The sequence below is a fragment of the Bos mutus genome, chromosome X, assembly GCF_027580195.1.
Source record: "Bos mutus isolate GX-2022 chromosome X, NWIPB_WYAK_1.1, whole genome shotgun sequence".
Classification (NCBI taxonomy): Eukaryota; Metazoa; Chordata; class Mammalia; order Artiodactyla; family Bovidae; genus Bos; species Bos mutus.
The window spans coordinates 122,824,638-122,843,714 of NC_091646.1; the positions used below are offsets into that span (position 1 = coordinate 122,824,638).

A 19,077-nucleotide genomic window follows, 5' to 3' on the forward strand; every position below is an offset into this window, starting at 1 on the left:
ATTCATTAAAGCAAAGTTAAGGCAGAAAGGCTCACTTGGTTTTATGTGAAGGGAGGGAAAAACAGACAGACCCCCCGCATAGAATATATCCTTACATGCTATGTCTCCAAGACAAAATCTCAGTCCCGTTAGTTTTTTCAGATCATGTAGGTTCTCAAGAGCAGAACATTCTTGGGTACCAGTCCATATTGTGCATTTGTGAGAAAGCAGATAGTAAAGCTCAAAGTACACCAAGTAAATTATTTTCATCACAAATGAAAGCGAACTAAAACACCCTTCATAGATATGGTCAGGAAAATGGAGGCCCAGCAGTGCCTCTAGTTAGCTCACTATGCAGCCATTAAAATGTGCAAGAAAGAATGCTTGGAGACATGGAAATGTGTTCATGGTTTATCACTGAATAAGAAAAGCCAGATGCAGCATGTATTTTTTTCTATCAGTGACATTATCAGAATCACCTGTGTTGATTAAAACAGATTGCCAGGCCTAACCCTTAGGATTTCTGGTTCAGAGGGTAGGGTAGGGCCTGAGAATTTGCATTTAGAAATTACAAGCTAAAAAAAAGAAATTACAAGCTGACGCTGCTGGCCTGGGGGCCACACTTTGAGAACTACTGTTGTATATGGACTCATTTTCATTAAAAACCTCTGTTTCATGTGACTTGGAGGAGGGTCTGGGAGAGTTGGGCAATAGTTGATTTCCCAATAGACACCGCTAGAAACGTGGTTCTGCCATTGATTGCTATAGTCTCATAAAATCAATAGAGCTCAGCAGATATTTGTATAATGAATAAATGATGAGTCATGAATTTTCCCAAAAATATTGATAGTGGTTGTCTTAGGGAGGTAGCCGATGAAGAAGTTTTGAATCTGCTTTTTAAATCTGTCCTCTGATTTGTCTAAAATGCATTTGGATCACTTACATAATTAAAACATTTTTGTTCCTAATAGTCCATGTTTGTCTGTCCTCTTCTGTGTCTCCTCTCAGTGGGCCAGTCTGGACTCTAGGGGATAGGAATTTCAGTGGCCATACCTAGGGTTGACTGTGTTTCCTCCTCATCTAGAGGACTTAAATTTGATCCTGAAACCCTATGAACTTGCAAGTTTTCTGAGGCTGAGAGAACACAGAGGTAGGCTGAGCTTGCAGCTCTCCTGGAGTGGCCGCTATTTGAAGCACTCTAATGTTACGGTGTATTGCTGCATCTGTGGCAGACAGAGCTGACTCTCTGGAGATGAGCTCTGAGGCTTGAATACATTCCCATTACATCAGAACCTGGACTGACTTACAGTGTTCATACCTATTGTGTGTTCAAGACCACCCTGAGGTTCATGATTTGCTCAAAGAATTCATAGAATTCAGAAAAGCTGTTATACCTGTGGCAGTGGTTTATTGCAGGGATACAGATTAGAATCAGCAAAGACAAGAGGCACTTAGGGCAGAGCTCAGGGGAGACCAAGAACAGGCTTCCAGTTGCCCTCTTCCAGTGGAGTTGTATGTAGTTGTTGTTACTTTAGTTGCTAAGTCGCCTCTGACTCTTTGCTACCCCAGGGACTGTAGCCCACCAGGCTCCTCTGTCCATGGGATTTCCCAGGCAAGAATACTGGAGTGGGTTGTCATTTCCTTCTCCAGGAGATCTTCCTGGCCCAGGAGTTGAACCCACATCTCCTGCATTGGCAGGTAGATTCTTCACTGCTGAGCCACCAGGAAAGCCCAGTGGAGTCATGTGGACAGTGCTTAACTCTCCCAGCAGTGATGTATGACAACGTGTACAAAGTATTGTTGACCAGGGAAGCTCACTGAGCCTTGTTATCCAGGGTTTTATTAATTGTTTTAAAAATAACTTAAAAAAATTATTTTATTTATTTTAATATTACTTTATTTTGAATATTAATTATTTGAAATTAACTTTATTTGAATATTAATTTTATTTTTTAAATGTATTGAATGCTACTCCATTTTCCAGTCACTGTTTATTACATGCTATTTATTTTTATTTTTAATATAAATTTGTTTATTTTAATTGGAGGCTAATTACAAATATTGTATTGGGTTTGCCATACATTGACATGAATCTGCCACAGGTGTACATTTATTTTTGATAGTGCTGGATCTTCATTGCTGTGCGAATTCTTCCCTAGTTGCGGTGAGTGAGGGCTACTCTCTAGTTGCAGTGCACCGGGTTCTGTTGTGGAACTCAGGCTCTAGGCTCACGGGCTTCAGTAGTTGTGGTTCCTGGGCTCTAGCACACAGGCTCAGTAGCTGTGAAGCATGGCCTTAGTTGCTCCTTGGCATGTGGGCTTCCCACACCAGGAATCAAACCTGTGTCTCAGTTTTGATCCTGTGTAAAGAATCTGCAGGGGCAAACATGCAAATTCTTTACTACTGAGCCACCAGGGAAGTCCCAGGGTTTTTACTGAGAATCAGTTATGTAGGCATGAAGCATGCAGGTAGCTGACCTGAGTCCCCAGCCTCTCCAGAGATCACACTGATACAACATGGCCTAAGGCCTCCACCGTGAATCATAATGTTAGTGTAGACTAGCTGACCTGGCACAAGGCCTAAGGTGGACAAAGACTCTTATCAGGCAGGACATCCCAAGGGCTTAGAACTGATGCTTCAGAAGTCAATCAAAGGCCAGACCTTTCTCTGGAATATGTAGTTGGAAACCCAGGCCTGCCAAATTAATCCTTTACAACACTGTACCTTCCCAGGATAGCTCCAGACTTTATCCTCAAAGGGCAAAATAATGCTCTGATACTATCAGTGTAACCACCTCACCTCAACCCCATTCCCTACCAGAGAGGAGACCACCGCTGCCTGGCACCTATGTTTAAAAAGTTCAGTTTGCCTAAAGATAGTAAAGATGTGGTGAGACTGAAGACCTCATAAATTAAAGATCCACCAGGTCAGATTTGATTTTTTTTTTTTTTTAGAGAGACCTTGAATTTAATATTAGTGATGGCCAGAGGTCAAAGAGGAAATAGGGTAGGAAGGAAACTGGCCTGGCTATAGAAGAGAAACATAAGGGATCCTTTCAGATGGAAATTTCTTCTGTCTTGACTGTGTCGATGTCAATATCCTGATTGTGATACTGTTCTAGAATTTTGCATGATGTTACGATTGGTATAAACCAGGCCAAGGATACATGGGATCTCTCTGTATTGTTTCTTACAACTATATATAAATCTATAATTGTCTTGTTCGAAAAGAAAAAGACACTGAGTTTGAAATTTTGTCATTTTGCAGTTCCTTTGAACTTCAAACCACTTGCTCTTGTTAATTAAGATAGCAAATGTTTGCCAGTCTTTGTGCTTTGAACAAGATGTACCAAAATTGAGTTCTAGCCCAATGTTAGTAAAAAGACATGTTCTATGATTTTGTTGGACAAGCTTATTTTGCTCCATTTGGGTTTCTTGTAATTAAGTATGTGGCTGCCAAATGATTAAGAAGTACCCGCTATGCAATATGAATTTAAGAAATAAAGCTTTGGTGAAACTTCTTTTAAAGGGAGGAGGATTGAATACTGTTTCCTTGGAAATCTAATTTATTGGTATTTGTGGTCTTTCCAGGTACCTGCGGTCATTAGTTCAGAACTTGTTGTTAATTCAGCGTTTCAAGAAACCCCTTATTGAACATTCACCCAGGCAAGAACGGCTGAACTTCTGGCTAGATATAATTTTTGAGGCAACAAATGAAGTTACTAATGGACTCAGATTTCCAGTAAGAAACGCTAAATCTTGAAGATAAAATAAAAAAGAAAGTGGGATTGGTACTGTCAAATTATTGAATACTCTGAAAGGAAGAAAACTTTAGAATAATTGAAAATGTTAAGAGATTCATCAATCTTATGCAAAGTCAGCCAGTGAGAGATCAACTCACTAGAAAAGGTTGGCTATATCCTTTAAAATAGTGGTTCTCAACTAGGAGTGATTTTTGTCCCCAGAGGGCTTTTGGCAATGTCTAGAGACAGTTTGGTTGTCATGGCTGTGGGGAAGGTTTTGCGACTGGCAGCTAGTGGGGTGGAGGCCAAGGATGCCACTAAACCTCCCACAAAGATGACACAGCTTCCTGCCCCCAACACACAATTACCCAGCCCCAAATGTCCATAGTGTTGCAGGGGAGAAACTCAATTCCACAACAATGCAGCACTAATAGTACAATTTTGAAGTTTTACTGCTCCTCTCCTCCTCTCCCTCAGCACAATAAAATGTAACTCATGGACTCTCACTTCATCCTGCGTCCTCTTGCATTTTTTGCAGACTTGGGTACCTACCTGTGGATCCTCCAGTTTGCTTCCTCATTTCTCTCAGAAACTGTAGCCTTCCTTGTTCTTCTCTGTTACCTCCTTGGGCAAGCTGTTCTTGGCCATAATAAACAATGTTATCTAATAAACAAGTGTCCCCCACCCCACCATTATTCTTCCTTATTTTCTATATGTTCCCTTATTACATATACACCAGTAGGTGCTCAGAGAGGGTCTGTGGAATCCGTCCAGAGCTCCCCACTTGCTCACTGGGCAGGGTGAGCTCTGTGACATGTTCCCGTGCATCACAAGAATCTGTTCTCTTCTTTTAGGTGCTGGTGATAGAACCAACCAAAGTCTACCAGCCTTCTTATGTCTCCATAAACAGCGAAGCTGAGGAGAGGACCGTTTCTCTGTGGCATGTCTCACCCACGGAAATGGTAAGAGAACAATCATAAACAGCTCTCTGTTTATTCTGTATCATCTAGTTAAAAATTCAGTTTTCATGTAGGAGAGTTAACTATATTGTAGTACTTGAAAGAACAGGCACCTGTGCTTAACTTCTGAGTGACAGAAGTATATCAGAGAGTGTAATCACAGTTGGAAAAAGGAAGCAAGATATATATAAATGTGCGTGTGTGTGTAAGTATTTGTATTATATGGTACCCATATGTGTATATGTGTGTATATATATGAATGAATGCAAGCTTGTTGATAAAGAAGTTAAAACACGAGGACGTGGATAAGGAATAAAGTAAAAATCCCTTCAGATCCCCCAAACCTGTTCTGTATTCCAGCCAGTGATGATTTGATGGATGTCCATGTATGCTTTTCTCTAAGCTCAGTTATATATGTATACTGTGTGTACATATATCCGTTATATACATAATATACATATAGACAGCATGAGAAGCATTTTCATTAAAGTGAGATCACATGGTGAGATTTGTTACTTTGCAGCTTACCCTTTTTAAGTGATGCATACACCATGGAAAGTTTTCATATGGCACACAGTGATCCACCTGATCTTTTAAAATGTAAAATCCCCTATATTCCCATGTCACAGTGGTGCATTTCTGAGTATTCATGAGCCATAGTTTATTTTACCACTTTGCTGCTAATGCACACTTAGGTTTCAATTTTGCATTCTAGCCTATTGTAAATACACTGGTGCACATCCTGGCAGTTACATCCTACCATGCACATGTAGATTTTTCAGGAGCAAAGAGTCAAAGAATTGGACCTGCTGGATTCAAGACTACATATGTTTAAAATTCAATAGCTACTGTCCAACTTGTACCATTCCAGTTCATACTCAACACCAGCAATGCAGGAGAGAAAACATTTTCATTGCCCCTTAAAGATATAACACAAATGCTGGGCCAGGCCTCATGTTTTGTTTCATGAGGTATATTTTCATCTCTATGTGTCCAAAGTACTTCATCACAGTTTTTCTTTAATTAAATATTTTGTAGTAATAAGTAGCAGCTTTGATAAGCTCATTAGATAGATCTGTTTTCTGTCTTTGTTTCCATAGAGTAGGGGGAGAGTTCTGCCTTCAAGTTGACAAAGAAGGATTTTTACCCCGCTGGAAATAAGAGTGTGAGCAATTATGTCTTAATAGTTTAATAAAAGCTGTATCTTCAAAAATAGAACATCAGAAAATAAGAGTTTCAAAATCATACTACAAACTCTATCAGAAATAGTCGTGATACAACAACTTTCCATTGTTCAGTGGGTATAAAGTTTTAGTTATGCTAGATAAATAAGTCACAGAGAGCTGCCATACAACACAGTGGCTATAATTAACTGTATGGGGTTGCACACTTCCAAATTTGTAAATATCATGTTGTGTGGTCTTACCACACACACACACATAAATAAAAACACCCCCAAAGCCCTACTCATGTTCCCTCCTCTCCAGGTTCAACTGCCAGGAAGCCCCCTCTCCTCGATGTTGGGATTCTTGTACTAGATACCAACCTTGCTGATATTCTTTGTGTCATTGATGCCACTGTGATACAGGAGAATTTTAAAAATTCTGATCTGTAATCTCACTATTCCATTGATAGAGGTAGCAAAACACCTCGTATTTTTAAATTAATATTTTATTGGAATATAGTTGATTTACAATGTTGTGTTAGTTGCAGGTGTACAGCACAGTGAATCTGTTGTACATACAGATATGTCCACGCTTTTTTAGATTCTTTTCCCATATAGGCCATCACAGAGTATTGAGTAGAGTTCCATGTGCTATTCTGCTGCTGCTGCTGCTGCTGCTAAGTCGCTTCAGTCGTGTCTGACTCTGTGCGACCCCATAGACGGCAGCCCAACAGGCTCCCCCATCCTTGGGATTCTCCAGGCAAGAACACTGGAGTGGGTCACATGCTGTTCAGTAGGGCCTTATTAGTTACCTGTTTTATATATAGTAGTGTATATGTGTCAATCCAGTCTTCCAATTTATCTCTCCTTCCCCCTTACCCCTCAATAACCATAAGTTTATTTTCTACATATGTAACTCTATTTCTATTTGGCAGATAAGTTCATTTATAGCCTGTTTTTATAGTCCACATATGAGTGATATATATTTGTCTTTCTCTGTCTGACTTACTTCACTCAGTATTACAATCTCAGGTCCATATTGCTGCAAATGGCATTATTGCATTCTTTTTAATGGCTGAGTCGTATTCCATTGTATATGTGTACTGCATCTTCTTTGTCTATTCCTCTGTTGATGAACATTTAGGTGGCTTCCATGTCCTAGATATGATAAACAGTGCTGCAGTGAACATTGAGGTGCATGTGTCTTTTTTTTAATTAAAAAAATTTATTTATTTTGGCTGTACTGGGTCTTCATTGCTGCACATGGGCTTTCTCTAGTTGCAGCAAGCAGGGGCTACTCTGTAGTTGTGGTCTGCAGGCTTCTCATTGCAGTGGCTTCTCTTGTGGAACACGGGCTCTAGGGCATGTGGGCTTCCGCAGTGGCGGCTTGTAGGCTCTGGAGCATAGGCTCAGTAGTTGTGGTGTGGCCCAGTTACCCCGGGGCATGCAGAATCCTCCTGTTTCATGGATCGAGTCCATGTCCCCTACATTGGCAGGCAGATGCTTAACCACTGGACCACCTGGCGAGTCTGCATGTATCTTTTTAAATTGTGTTCTCCAGATATATGCCCAGGAGTGGGACTGCTGGATCATATGGTAGCTTTAGTTTTAGTTTTTTTAGGAACCTCCATACTGTTCTCTGTAGTGGCTGTACCAAGTTACATTCCCACCAACTCTGTAACAAGGGCAAGGTTCCCTTTCCTCCACACCCTCTCCAGCATTTGTTGTTTGTAAACTTTTTGATGATGGCCATTCTAACAGGGTGTGGACACCTCATTATTTTGACAAGTATTAATAGTTACAAAAAAAGCTGATCCTATTAAAGTGAGTCTTCATACTTAAGTGACTTAGCAGCAGCAGCAGCATACTTTTAGAGCAAAAAGGTTTTATTCTCGTGGAATTCTATAATGGTTGCAGGTCTTTCATGGAACTTTCCATCAGTACATATAACATCCCACTAGTTGTAAATGTTTTGCTTTGTTTGTACATAGTCTGTAATAAGAAATGGAAAGAACTATATAAGCAGCAAATGCTAGTTTTCCTTGACTGATGAAATGTTTTGCACAGCACTGGGTAGTTGTCAGAGCAAATGTCTGAGAGAAATATAAATTGCCTTTTTTCTTTGAGAGGAAGCTTTGCTTTTGCTTTCATTTACATTTTTGAAATTCTGCAGATTGTAAAAGCGAGCAGATTAGCCCAGAGTGAAATGAAACTTCTCTACATGGATTTGCAGTTTTTCCCAGTGGGCTATGGGTGGTGGGATGCGATCGCACAGAGGCACACGTTCACCTGCAAACAGCACCACTGTACCATGAGATGAAGCTCTGGTTCATTGGCCAAGGATTCAGAAACTTAGGCTGGTGAATGTTTAACCACCAGCTCTCCAGGGGATGTGGGAGCAGAGGGCGATTTGTCATGTTTACTGAGCTCTGTGGTACAAATACTCCCATCCTGGCCAGTTTCCAGCAACCATGGTCAAGTCACCACACACAGGGTTAGGAGGAGATGTGCAGGATTAGCCTCCCAAGCTGGCGTGAGCTGTTCCCAGCACAGCAATGCAGGGGGGCTGCACAGAGCAAGAACGAATGCAGTGTTTCTCCTTCGACTCCTCTTGGGCCCTGACAGATGCATCGTGGCCCCATCACTGTCCATATGGGTAGGGCTGCTGGTTTTGGAAAGCTCTTTGGGGGTGCCATTTATACTTATATTAGTGACTGGAACATCTTACACAAAAAGTCAATGCTTTTAAAAACAGCAACAAAGCCTATGCTTTTAACATAAAAAGCTCCCCTCCCCTCTTGGGGTAGGAGGGCAGAGGCTGAGTCAGCTCCTAGGGGATCCTGAAGGCACCCCCTCTCTGACTTCCCGGCCCATTTCTCCAGAGCCCACCCTGGTTCTGCCTCCAGTGCATGCTTATTGGGGGCTTCAGACATCGTGGAAAGCTAAAATTGTGAGTCTACTTCCTCATCATCGTTTGGTGAAACATCCCCTCTCAGGAAGGACTAAGACGCTGCCGAGCAGGAAGACAGTCTCAGCTATCCTGACTGACCCACCAGGACCCTGGGTCAGGAGCCACGCACCCAGAATAGCCGTTGCTTTTGGGTCGACAGGAGTGACTGGGTACAGGGGTGTGAGGGGGGCTTCTGGGCTGCTGCTGAGGTTCTCTCTTGGTGTAGATTCTGGTTACAGTGGGTATTCATTTTGCAGAAATTTGTTGAGATGATCACTGTACCCTTTTCTGAATGTATGTTGTATTTCAGCTTAAGAGTTTAGTCATAATTTAAAAAACCCTCGTAGTGACCTTGTTGATATTCCCAGATCACTACTGGATCCTGTGACTTTTCAGATAAAGCTCAAACTTTTTTTTAAGTTTTTTTTTTTTTTTTTTAACGTGGACTATTTTTAAAGTCTTCATTGAGTTTGTTACAGTATCGCTTCTGTTTTATGTTTTGTTTTTTGGCCCTGAGGCCTGTGGGATCTTAACTCCCTGACCAGGAATCAAACCCACACTCCCTTGCATTGGAAGGTGAAGTCTTAACTGCTGGACGGCTGTGGAAGTCCCCCAAATTCAAACTCTTTTCCCAAGTGTCAAGCGCCTACATAACCCTGCCCCACCTTGCTCCTCCTGCCCCTCCCCGACCCTCAGCCCAACCAGACATCCATCATTGCATGGGCCAAAGCTGGCCCTGTACGGGTTCACATGTGCTCTTCCGTTATCTTTACCTCTTCCTGGAATTCATTCTTCTAATTACCCAAGTTCTAACTTCTGCAAAGGTGTCTCTAAGCACCCTTTCCCTTCTTGCACTCAATGTCTATTGGCTACCCAAATGTCTGTATCATGTACAAAGTACATCCTGTCTCATTTATCCACTTCCCAAAGTGTCTACCCAACTGCTGGCAAGCCTGTGCTTGACTTCTTTATTTTCATATCCATAGACCTACAAAGCAGGAACCCCCTCCAATGCCTGTTGGTAATGATAAAAAGGGAAAGATGTGAGGTCTGTGTGTTTTATTTCTTAACCAGTAAATCTTCCTCCCATATTGAGAAGTTCCCTAAAGCTACTCAGAGTAAACCTCCCATCTGGGAGTACTTTGAAAACTTGCATGGCTGAGCTTTCTATATACATGCAGCCTCTTGCCGGTGTATGGGGGTCAGACAAGGTTCTCCCGAATCTGCCAGGGTTCCTATTTCTGTACCTGAATCCAGAGCAGACTCCTATTCTCCACCACTACTCTCTTTCAGTGACTCAGAACACACCTCTTCTTTGAAATAATGTGCAGGCTTTCTATACAGATAGCTCTGTGATTGGCTTTCGTGTTTTCATCCATGTTCACATCTCTCAGTGATTCTCACACAGAGTGGTGGCTCAAGTCCTAATGATGACCTCCAAAGGCCTGCGTGATCTCCCCAGCCTCCTCTCTCACTCCCCTCCAGTCTCGCTCCCCTCGATGCTGGTCCCCAATAGGACAGCAGGAAACTTGTGCCCTGACCACTCGTGGCTGGCTCTCCTGGGCCATATGCTCATTCGTTTGCCTCTCATTTCTCTGCGAGGCTTTGCTGGTCATTTAAGCCAGAGGTCGCCAACCTCTGGGATCTAATGCCTGATGATCTGAGGTGGAGCTGATGTAATAATAATAGAAATAAAGTGCACAATCAATGTAATGAGCTTGAATCATCCCCAAACCATCCCTCCCACCCCAATCGTGGGGAAAAAAAATGTCTTCCATGAAATGGGTCCCTGGTGCCAAAAAGGTTGGGGACCACTGCTGTATGGCATTCCTCAGGCTAACCAAATATATTTTCTTAGTTAAAATGGCTCTCTGTTATATTGCTATGGTAACTTGTGACTCTTCTAAATCTGAGAATTCAGACATTCTTTCTGAAGCTCAACTTTGTTTAAAGTTTAAGGGCAAGGGATGTTGGTGGAGGAAGAGGACAGAATTGTGTATTTATTTCTTAAGTGCTTCTTGTACAGATTGAAGTCCCAGTTAGTCTTTGTATTAATCATGGCAGGTTAGATACTACCAAATATCCCCCAAATGGAAACTAGACCCCCAAATAGCAGTTTATTTATGATGATAAAAGTTTATCTATGCCTTGTGTCATGTCTGGGTTGGCAGGGCTCCCATTGCATCTGGTAGTGGATGGGGAAAGAGAATGGAGAGGAGAGGATTACTGTGGAGGTTTTATGGGCCAGGCCCACAGGTGGCACACTCTTGTTCACATCCGATTGGTCAGAACTCCATCATATGACCACGCCTAGCCACATAGGAAGCTGGGAAATGTAGTCTAGCCAGGTACCGGGGTGGGGGGTGGGGAAGAGAGATTGATGAATACTGTCTGGTGTCTGCCACATTCTTGCCTCTCCAAACATCTTTGTCAGTCATTCAACTTGGGTGGGCTGTTCCCAAACTTCTCTTAGAGTTTTCCTGGTATGTTGACAGAAAATGAAAGGCCACTCACTGTGTAAGTACCGTGTGCCTATTGTTTCTGTTTCAAATTTAGATTGTTAGTTCTGAACTGGATTAGAGATACAAATGAATTTTTTACAATATAGAAAATGTTTCTGGTGTTCCAAGGTATGCAAACTACTTTGCTTCAAGTGCTAAATTCCACTGAAAGTAAAAAATAGCAGAAGTGATTCACCATACAATACCAAAAATGATTCTTTACATGGAAAAGATCAAAATACTGACTTTTGTCCTTGAATCTTGCAGAAACAAATTCATGAATGGAATTTTACAGCCTCTTCCATTAGAGGAATAAGGTAAGAGCATAAGAGAAATGTAATTATTGTTTTAATACAAATAATGATTTTATCACCTTAATGTTTCTATTTAGTTATAATATGTGATGTTCTCATTTTCAACAGAATCCAAAACAGACTTTTCTCATGTGTCGCCCTGCCCAAACTTGTTTATAATGTGTTGCTAGTAATGGCTTCTTGGCTTGTTATAGCAGAGCAGCTGCTTTTGTATCAAAACTCTCGTGTCTCAAACTTATTTTAAAAATGAAGTTATGTGTGTAGAGAGAGAAAGTGTTTCTTCTTTAAACCAATGATGTTAAAGTGCTCAGAGACCCCCAGAACTGCAGTTGGGAGTTACATGGTAACTTGGCTTTCCTGGGGAGAGTAATGGAGCCAAGGGCATTGCTATTAGCAGGTGGGTAGGGCAGTGTATTCCCAGGAGAGGTCTGCCACTTGCTATTTGGTTCAGGAGTGGTGACCATTTGGGTCTGAACTGTGTGGCTGCACTCTGAGTCTGACCCTGCCAACACGCAGCGTGGGAGCAACTCTGGAGTAGATGTGGGTTCTAATCCCTCTTTTGCTGTTTGACCTTGAGAAAATCACTCAACCTCTCTGGGTTTCAGTACCTTCATAGTTTCTCTGATTCTGAGACCACAGGCCACTTAATGAATCCCTGTTACCTCTATATGTAGCATGATCCTTTCCTAGACATTGTTGTTGTTTAGTCTCCAAGTTGTGTCCCACACTTTTGCAACCCCATGGACTGTAGCCCATCAGGCTCCTCTGTTTGTGGGGTTTCCCAGGCAAGAATACTGCAGTGAGTTGCCATTTTATTTTCCAGGGGATCTTCCTGACCCAGGGGTCAAACCTGCATCTCCTTCATTGGCAGGCAGGTTCTTTGGAGTAGTATTTATCTCACTTTTAAAGGGAGGGAAATCATTTAAGAACAGAGTCATGTGTTTGAATGATACTGCTCAGAAAATTTAAGATAATTCAAAATGTGTTGAACATTCTCAAAAATGTACTACTCAGAAACTAAGTTGTATGTTAACATACAGTCAAGAACCTTCTGTTTGTACCATCTCATAGAGATACCTTTTACTGCCATTTCAGCCATCAACAGGGATGTGCAAAGGGCCTGGGGTGAACCAAACCCTGGAACCAATGTGACATGAAGAGCATGTGTTGAGCATTCCCAGTGCTATCCAAACAACTGTGGTAGTTCCTTTAAAGATTGGTTTTCAAAAGTTACTCATGTGTAACCTAGTTCTAATTCACTTTGAATCACCCTGTACTATTAATTGTGTCTACTTCTTGTCAGGTAATCCATAACATGTAAGGGATGGTCAAAGAAGCTATGACTTTAGGAAGAGATGACTTAAAAAGATTTGATAAAGTGGCCTCATTTATTCAAAGGGCTAACCATAGAAGGGAATCTAGCCTTTTGCACAATCTTTGGCACAGTGCAGGTAAAGAACTTTCTAGCTATGAAACCCATCAGGAGATGGACTATAATAATTTTCTGTCACTGGAGATTCCAGGCACAGTGAACTTTGCCTGTTTCAGAAGCTGTAGAGTCAGATCCAGGCCTTTGGTGTGGATGGACCAGATATCATTTAAAGGCCTTTCTTGAGCTAAGTGGCCATGTTTATTTCCATTTGCTTTATGTGACCACAGATGCTGTGTCATTTTTCAAGTCCAGAAATTTCTTTGATACCATAATAAATTATTTCACAGGTACCTTTTTTATGACCTTATAAACTCTTGAAGATAGAGACCGTATTTTATTCCACTTCTTGCTTCCCATATGCTTTGCTTAGCACTGAATATATAGTAAGTTCTTAAAGCATAATAAGTCTGTCAATGAATACATACTCAAACATAAGCAAGATTAAATGCCCCTCTGATTTAAATTTCATGGAGAAATTGGAGTCATTTTGGTGTGGGGGAGATTTGTTAAAACTGTAATGAACTTTCAGATTTGTAAACTGGAAGAAAAGCTGTTACTAGATTTTTTCCCAACAATTTAAATTGATATCAAACTATATAAATAAGCATTCTTGTGTTTTGAAACTTTATAGCATATCCAAGTTCGACGAACGGTGTTGTTTTCTTTACGTCCATGATAATTCTGATGACTTTCAAATCTACTTTTCCACTGAAAACCAGTGCAGTAGGTGAGTTATAATCTGATTCAGATATTTTCAGTCTGATAATGGTGGGTCACTTTTAAAGGGTCTCTGTTGTGAAAAGTATTTGCTATACTGCCTTCCCTGAAGTTTTACCTTATGGGAAATAATTTTTACAGCTTTATTGAGATGTAATTCACCTAGCATGCAATTTTCTCATTTTAAATTGTACAATTTCATCTTTTTTTTAGTATGTTCACAGTTTTGAAGCCATCACCACAGTCTAATTTTAGAATAGTTTCATCACCCCTAGAAGAAACCTAGTATCCATTAACAGTCTCTGCCCATTTTCTCTCAACTTAAGCCTCCAATCTCAGTCCTGTAGAGACACTGAATCTACTTTCTGTCTTTATGAATTTGCCTATTCTTGATGTTTCATATATATATACACACAGACACACAGACACAGACACAGACACAGACACACACACACACACACACACACACACACACACATATATATAATCATACAATATATGAGCTCTTGTGACTAGCATCCTCCTTTTGACATGAAGTTTTCAAGTATCATCCATGTTGTAACATGATTCAGAATTTCATTCCTTGTTTTGGCTGAATAATATTCCATTGTCTGGATATATTTGATTTGTCTGTTCATCACTTGAAAGGCATTTGGGTTATTTTCACATTTTGGCTATTGCGAATAATGCTGCCATGAATATTCACATGCAGGTTTTCATGTGAACTTAATGTTTTAATTTCTCTTGGAGTCAAATTACTGGGTCTTACAGTAATTCTGTATTTAACTTTGAGGAACAGCCAGACTAGCCAGACTGTTTTCCCATTTGACATTCCCATCAGCAGCACATAGGGGTTCCAATTTCGCCACATCCTCCCAATACTTGTTATTGTCTGTCCTTTTTATTGTAGCTATCATACTGAGTGTTAGGTAGAATCCAATTGTGGTTTTGTTTTGCATTTCCCTAACAACTAATAACTTTTCTTCCAAGGAGTAAGCGTCTTTTAATTTCATGGCTGCAGTCACCATCTGCAGTGATTTTGGAGCCCAAGAAAATAAAGTCAGCCACTGTTTCCACATATTAAAAAGCAGAAACATTACTTTGCCAACAAAGGTCCATCTAGTCAAAGCTATGGTTTTTCCAGTAATCATGTATGGATGTGAGAGTTGGACTATAAAGAAAGCTGAGCACTGAAAAATTTATGCTGTTGAACTTTGGTGTTGGAGAAGACTCTTGAGAGTCCCTTGGACTGCAAGGAGATCCAACCAGTCCATCCTGAAGGAGATCAGTCCTGAATATTCATTGGAAGGACTGATGTTGAAGCTGAAGCTCCAATACTTTGGTCACCGGATGCAAAGGGCTGACTCATTGGAAAAGACCCTGATGCTGGGAAAGATTGAAGGCTGGAGGAGAAGGGGACGACAGAGGATGAGATGGTTGGATGGCATCACCGACTCAATGGACATGAGTTCGAGTAAACTCCGGGAGTTGGTAATGGACAGGGAGGCCTGGCGTGCTGCAGTCCATGAGGTCGCAAAGAGTTGGATACAACTGAGCGACTGAACTGAACAACTGATAATACTGAGCATCTTTTCAGGGTCTTATTAGCCATTTATGTATCTTCTTTGGAGAACTACTACTCAAATTCTTTGCCGAATTAAAACAATTTTTTAACTTTTTATTTTGGAACATATTCAGACCTATAAGAATGGTTCAAAAAATAGTACAAACAATTGCCATGTTTCACTAAGAACGTCTCAGTGTTAACCATTTGTGACACGTTTGTTTTACGTTCTCTCTGTAGACAGATGACTAACTTGTTCTGAACTGTTGAAGAGTAAGTTGTAGACATGATGATCCATCACCTCTCAGTACTTGACTGCATATTTCCCTAAACACAAGAACATTTGCTTATGTAATCACAGTACAGTTATCAGAACAGGAAATAGAGATTGATGTGGCACTGTCATTTACAAACCTTATCCAAATTTTATATATTGTCCCACTGATGTCCTTTATAGTGAAACAAAAAATATTTTTTCTCTGGCTCATGATCTGATCCAGGATCACATGGTAACATTTAGCTGTCACGTCTGCATAGTCCCATTCAAAGAATACAGACAGTTTATCTTATACGATCCTTCAGTTAGGGTTAGTTTGCTGTTCCCCCATGAATATGTTAATGTTTTGCATTTGGGGTGGGAATACCATGGATGTGATGCTGTATCCTACTCACTATATCACACTGGGGGACATCCAATATCTTTGTCTCATTACTGGCGACATTAAGTTGGCTCACCTAGCGAAAGTTTGACAAGTTTCTCTGAACTTTGCCCGTTTTTAATTGGGTGGTTGGTATTTTTGTTAATGAGTTTTGAGAGTTCCTTTTACATTCTGGATACAAGGCCCTTATCAGATGTATGAATTGTCAGTGCTTCCTCCCATTCTGTAGGTTGTCTTTTTCTGCTGATGGTGTCATTTGCAGCATGAAAGTTTTAAATTTTGTGGCAGTCCAATCTATTTTTTCTTTTGTCATTTGTGCTTTTGATGTCATATCTAAGAAGGCTTTGCCTAACCCAAGATTTTCTCTGGCGTTTGTTTTCTTCGAAGGGTTTTATAATTTTAGGTCTAATATTTAGGTCTCTGATCCATTTTGAGGTTTCTTTTTATATGGTATGAGGTGGGGGGACAACTTCAATGTTTTACACGTGGATATGTGGTTATCTCAATACTGTGTCTTCTTCCATTGAATGGTGTTGTCACTTTTTAAAAAAATTAGTTGACCATAAATGTAAACATTTATTTCTGGACTTTCACTTCTGTTCCATTGATTTGTATGTCTATCCTTATGATGCTCCCACATTTTCTTGATTATTTTAGTATTGTAATAAGTTGTAAAATCAGAAAATGTGAGTCCTCCAATTTGGTTCTTTTTCTCATAGTCATATTAACTGTTGCCAGTACTTCCATGTCTATATGAATCTTAGAATCAGCTTGTTAATTTTTTCAGGAAAGGTCGGTGGGGTTTTGGCAGGTATTACCCTTAAGAAACCTGTATGCAGGTCAGGAAGCAACAGTTAGAACTGGACATGGAACAACAGACTGGTTCCAAATAGGAAAAGGAGTACATCAAGGCTGTATATTGTCACCCTGTTTATTTAACTTATATGCAGAATACATCATGAGAAACGCTGGGCTGGAAGAAGCACAAGCTGGAATCAAGATTGCCGGGAGAAATATCAATAACCTCAGATATGCAGATGACACCACCCTTATGGAAGAAAGTGAAGAGGAACTAAAAGCCTCTTGATGAAGGTGAAAGAGGAGAGTGAAAAAGTTGACTTAAACTCAACATTCAGAAAATGAAGATCATGGCATCTGGTCCTATCACTTCATGGGAAATAGATGGGGAAACAGTGGAAACAGTGGCTGACTTTATTTTGGGGGGCTCCAAAATCACTGCAGATGGTGATTGCAGCCATGAAATTAAAAGATGCTTACTCCTTGGAAGGAAAGTTATGACCAACCTAGATAGCATATTCAAAAGCAGAGACATTACTTTGCCAACAAAGGTCCGTCTAGTCAAGGCTATGGTTTTTCCAGTGGTCGTGTATGGATGTGAGAGTTGGACTGTGAAGAAAGCTGAGCACTGAGGAATTGATGCTTTTGAACTGTGGTGTTGGAGAAGACCCTTGAGAGTCCCTTGGACTACAAGGAGATCCAACCAGTCCATTCTGAAGGAGATCAGCCCTGGGATTTCTTTGGAAGGAATGATGCTAAAGCTGAAACTCCAATACTCTGGCCACCTCATGCAGAGAGTTGACTCATTGGAAAAGACTCTGATGCTGGGAGGGATTGGGGGCAGGAGGAAAAGGGGATGACAGAAGATGAGATGGCTGGATGGCATCACCGACTCAATGGACATGAGTTTGAGTGAACTCTGGGAGTTGGTGATGGACAGGGAGGCCTGGCATGCTGCAGTTTATGGGGTGGCAAAGAGTCGGACACGACTGAGCGACTGAACTGAACTGAACTGAACCGTGGATATGTAGATCAATTTGAGAGGTTTTGCCATCCTAACCATATTAAGACTTCCATCCATAGCATTTCTTTCTATTTGTTTAGGTTGTCTTTCTTTCAACAATTTTTGTTGTTTCAATCTATAAGTCTTATACTTTTTTTTGTTAAAATATATATATATATATATATATGTGTCTTCTTGTTTTTGATACTATTGTAAGTGGAGGTTTTCAAATTTCATTTTCAGATTATTCATCGCTGGTGTGTAGAAATACGCTTGATTTTTTTATATTGATTTAGTGTCCTGCAAATTGGCACTCACTTATTAGTTCTAATAGTTTTTATTGAATTCCTTAGGATTTCCTGTATACATGATCATGTTATCTGCAGAGAGTGATAGTTAGGAGTTCTTCCTTTCCAGCCTGGATGCCTTTCTTTCTTTTTCTTGCCAAATTGTCCTGACTAGACTTTCTGGTATAATGTTGAGTAGAAGAGGTGAGAGAAGACATCCTTGACTTGTTCCTGAACTTAGGAGGAAAGCATCTAGTCTTTCACCATTAAGCATGATATTACTGGTACGTTTTTCATAGGTAACCTTTATCAGGTTGAGGAAGATTCCTTTATTCATAGTTTGTCTCTGAGAGCTTGCATAATGTAATTTGAGAACGTTTTAATTCAATGTGTCTCAGATAGTCATTATCACAACGTATTTAGAAATCAGACAAAATATCAGCCCAGGGAACGCTTGGGTCACAATTCTCAACTTAGAGTTGGAAAATGCTGTCAAATGTCATGTAGAACATCCTTTTACTACAAAGTGTAGCTTTCTGACTCTCATTCTGTCCTCAGTGCCTTTTCTTGCCATGTGTGTAAGTTAGTTTTTAACTGAGATGTCACATACGTACAAGTGAAATGCATACCGTGTGGCAAGTGTATCAGGACCCCAGCAGGTGCTCCATGCCCCTTCCTAGGCATTAAACCCATTCCCAGTGGTAATTATTGTGATTTCTATCATCAATAGTTAGTTTTGCCTGTTCTTAAACTTCGAATAAATAGAACCATAAAGTAGGTAGTCTTATTTCTCACTTCTTTCTCTATGATTTCAGCCATGTTGTAAGTATTAGTTCATCTTTTTTTCCACTTTGTAGTATTCCACTGTGGATATATGTGACAGTTTATCTGTTCTAGTAAACATTTGAATTATTTCCAGTTTGGAGCCATTATCATCAAAACTGCTGTGAACACCCTTGTGCATGCCTTTCAGTGAACATATTCATTGATTTCTGTATAGTATGTAC

The 19,077-nt window shown here is 40.5% G+C and overlaps 1 protein-coding gene across 1 annotated transcript in view; it reads left to right on the top strand.

Annotated features, from left to right (window-relative positions):
- MAP3K15 (mitogen-activated protein kinase kinase kinase 15) overlaps window positions 1–19,077 on the top strand; it is a 145,366-nt gene that overhangs the window by 95,906 nt on the left and 30,383 nt on the right. Inside the window, exons 10-13 of the mRNA XM_005897744.3 lie at window positions 3,570–3,720; window positions 4,576–4,683; window positions 11,564–11,613; window positions 13,674–13,769. Coding sequence (XP_005897806.2) covers window positions 3,570–3,720; window positions 4,576–4,683; window positions 11,564–11,613; window positions 13,674–13,769 — 405 coding nt within the window. The remainder of the gene's footprint in view (window positions 1–3,569; window positions 3,721–4,575; window positions 4,684–11,563; window positions 11,614–13,673; window positions 13,770–19,077) is intronic.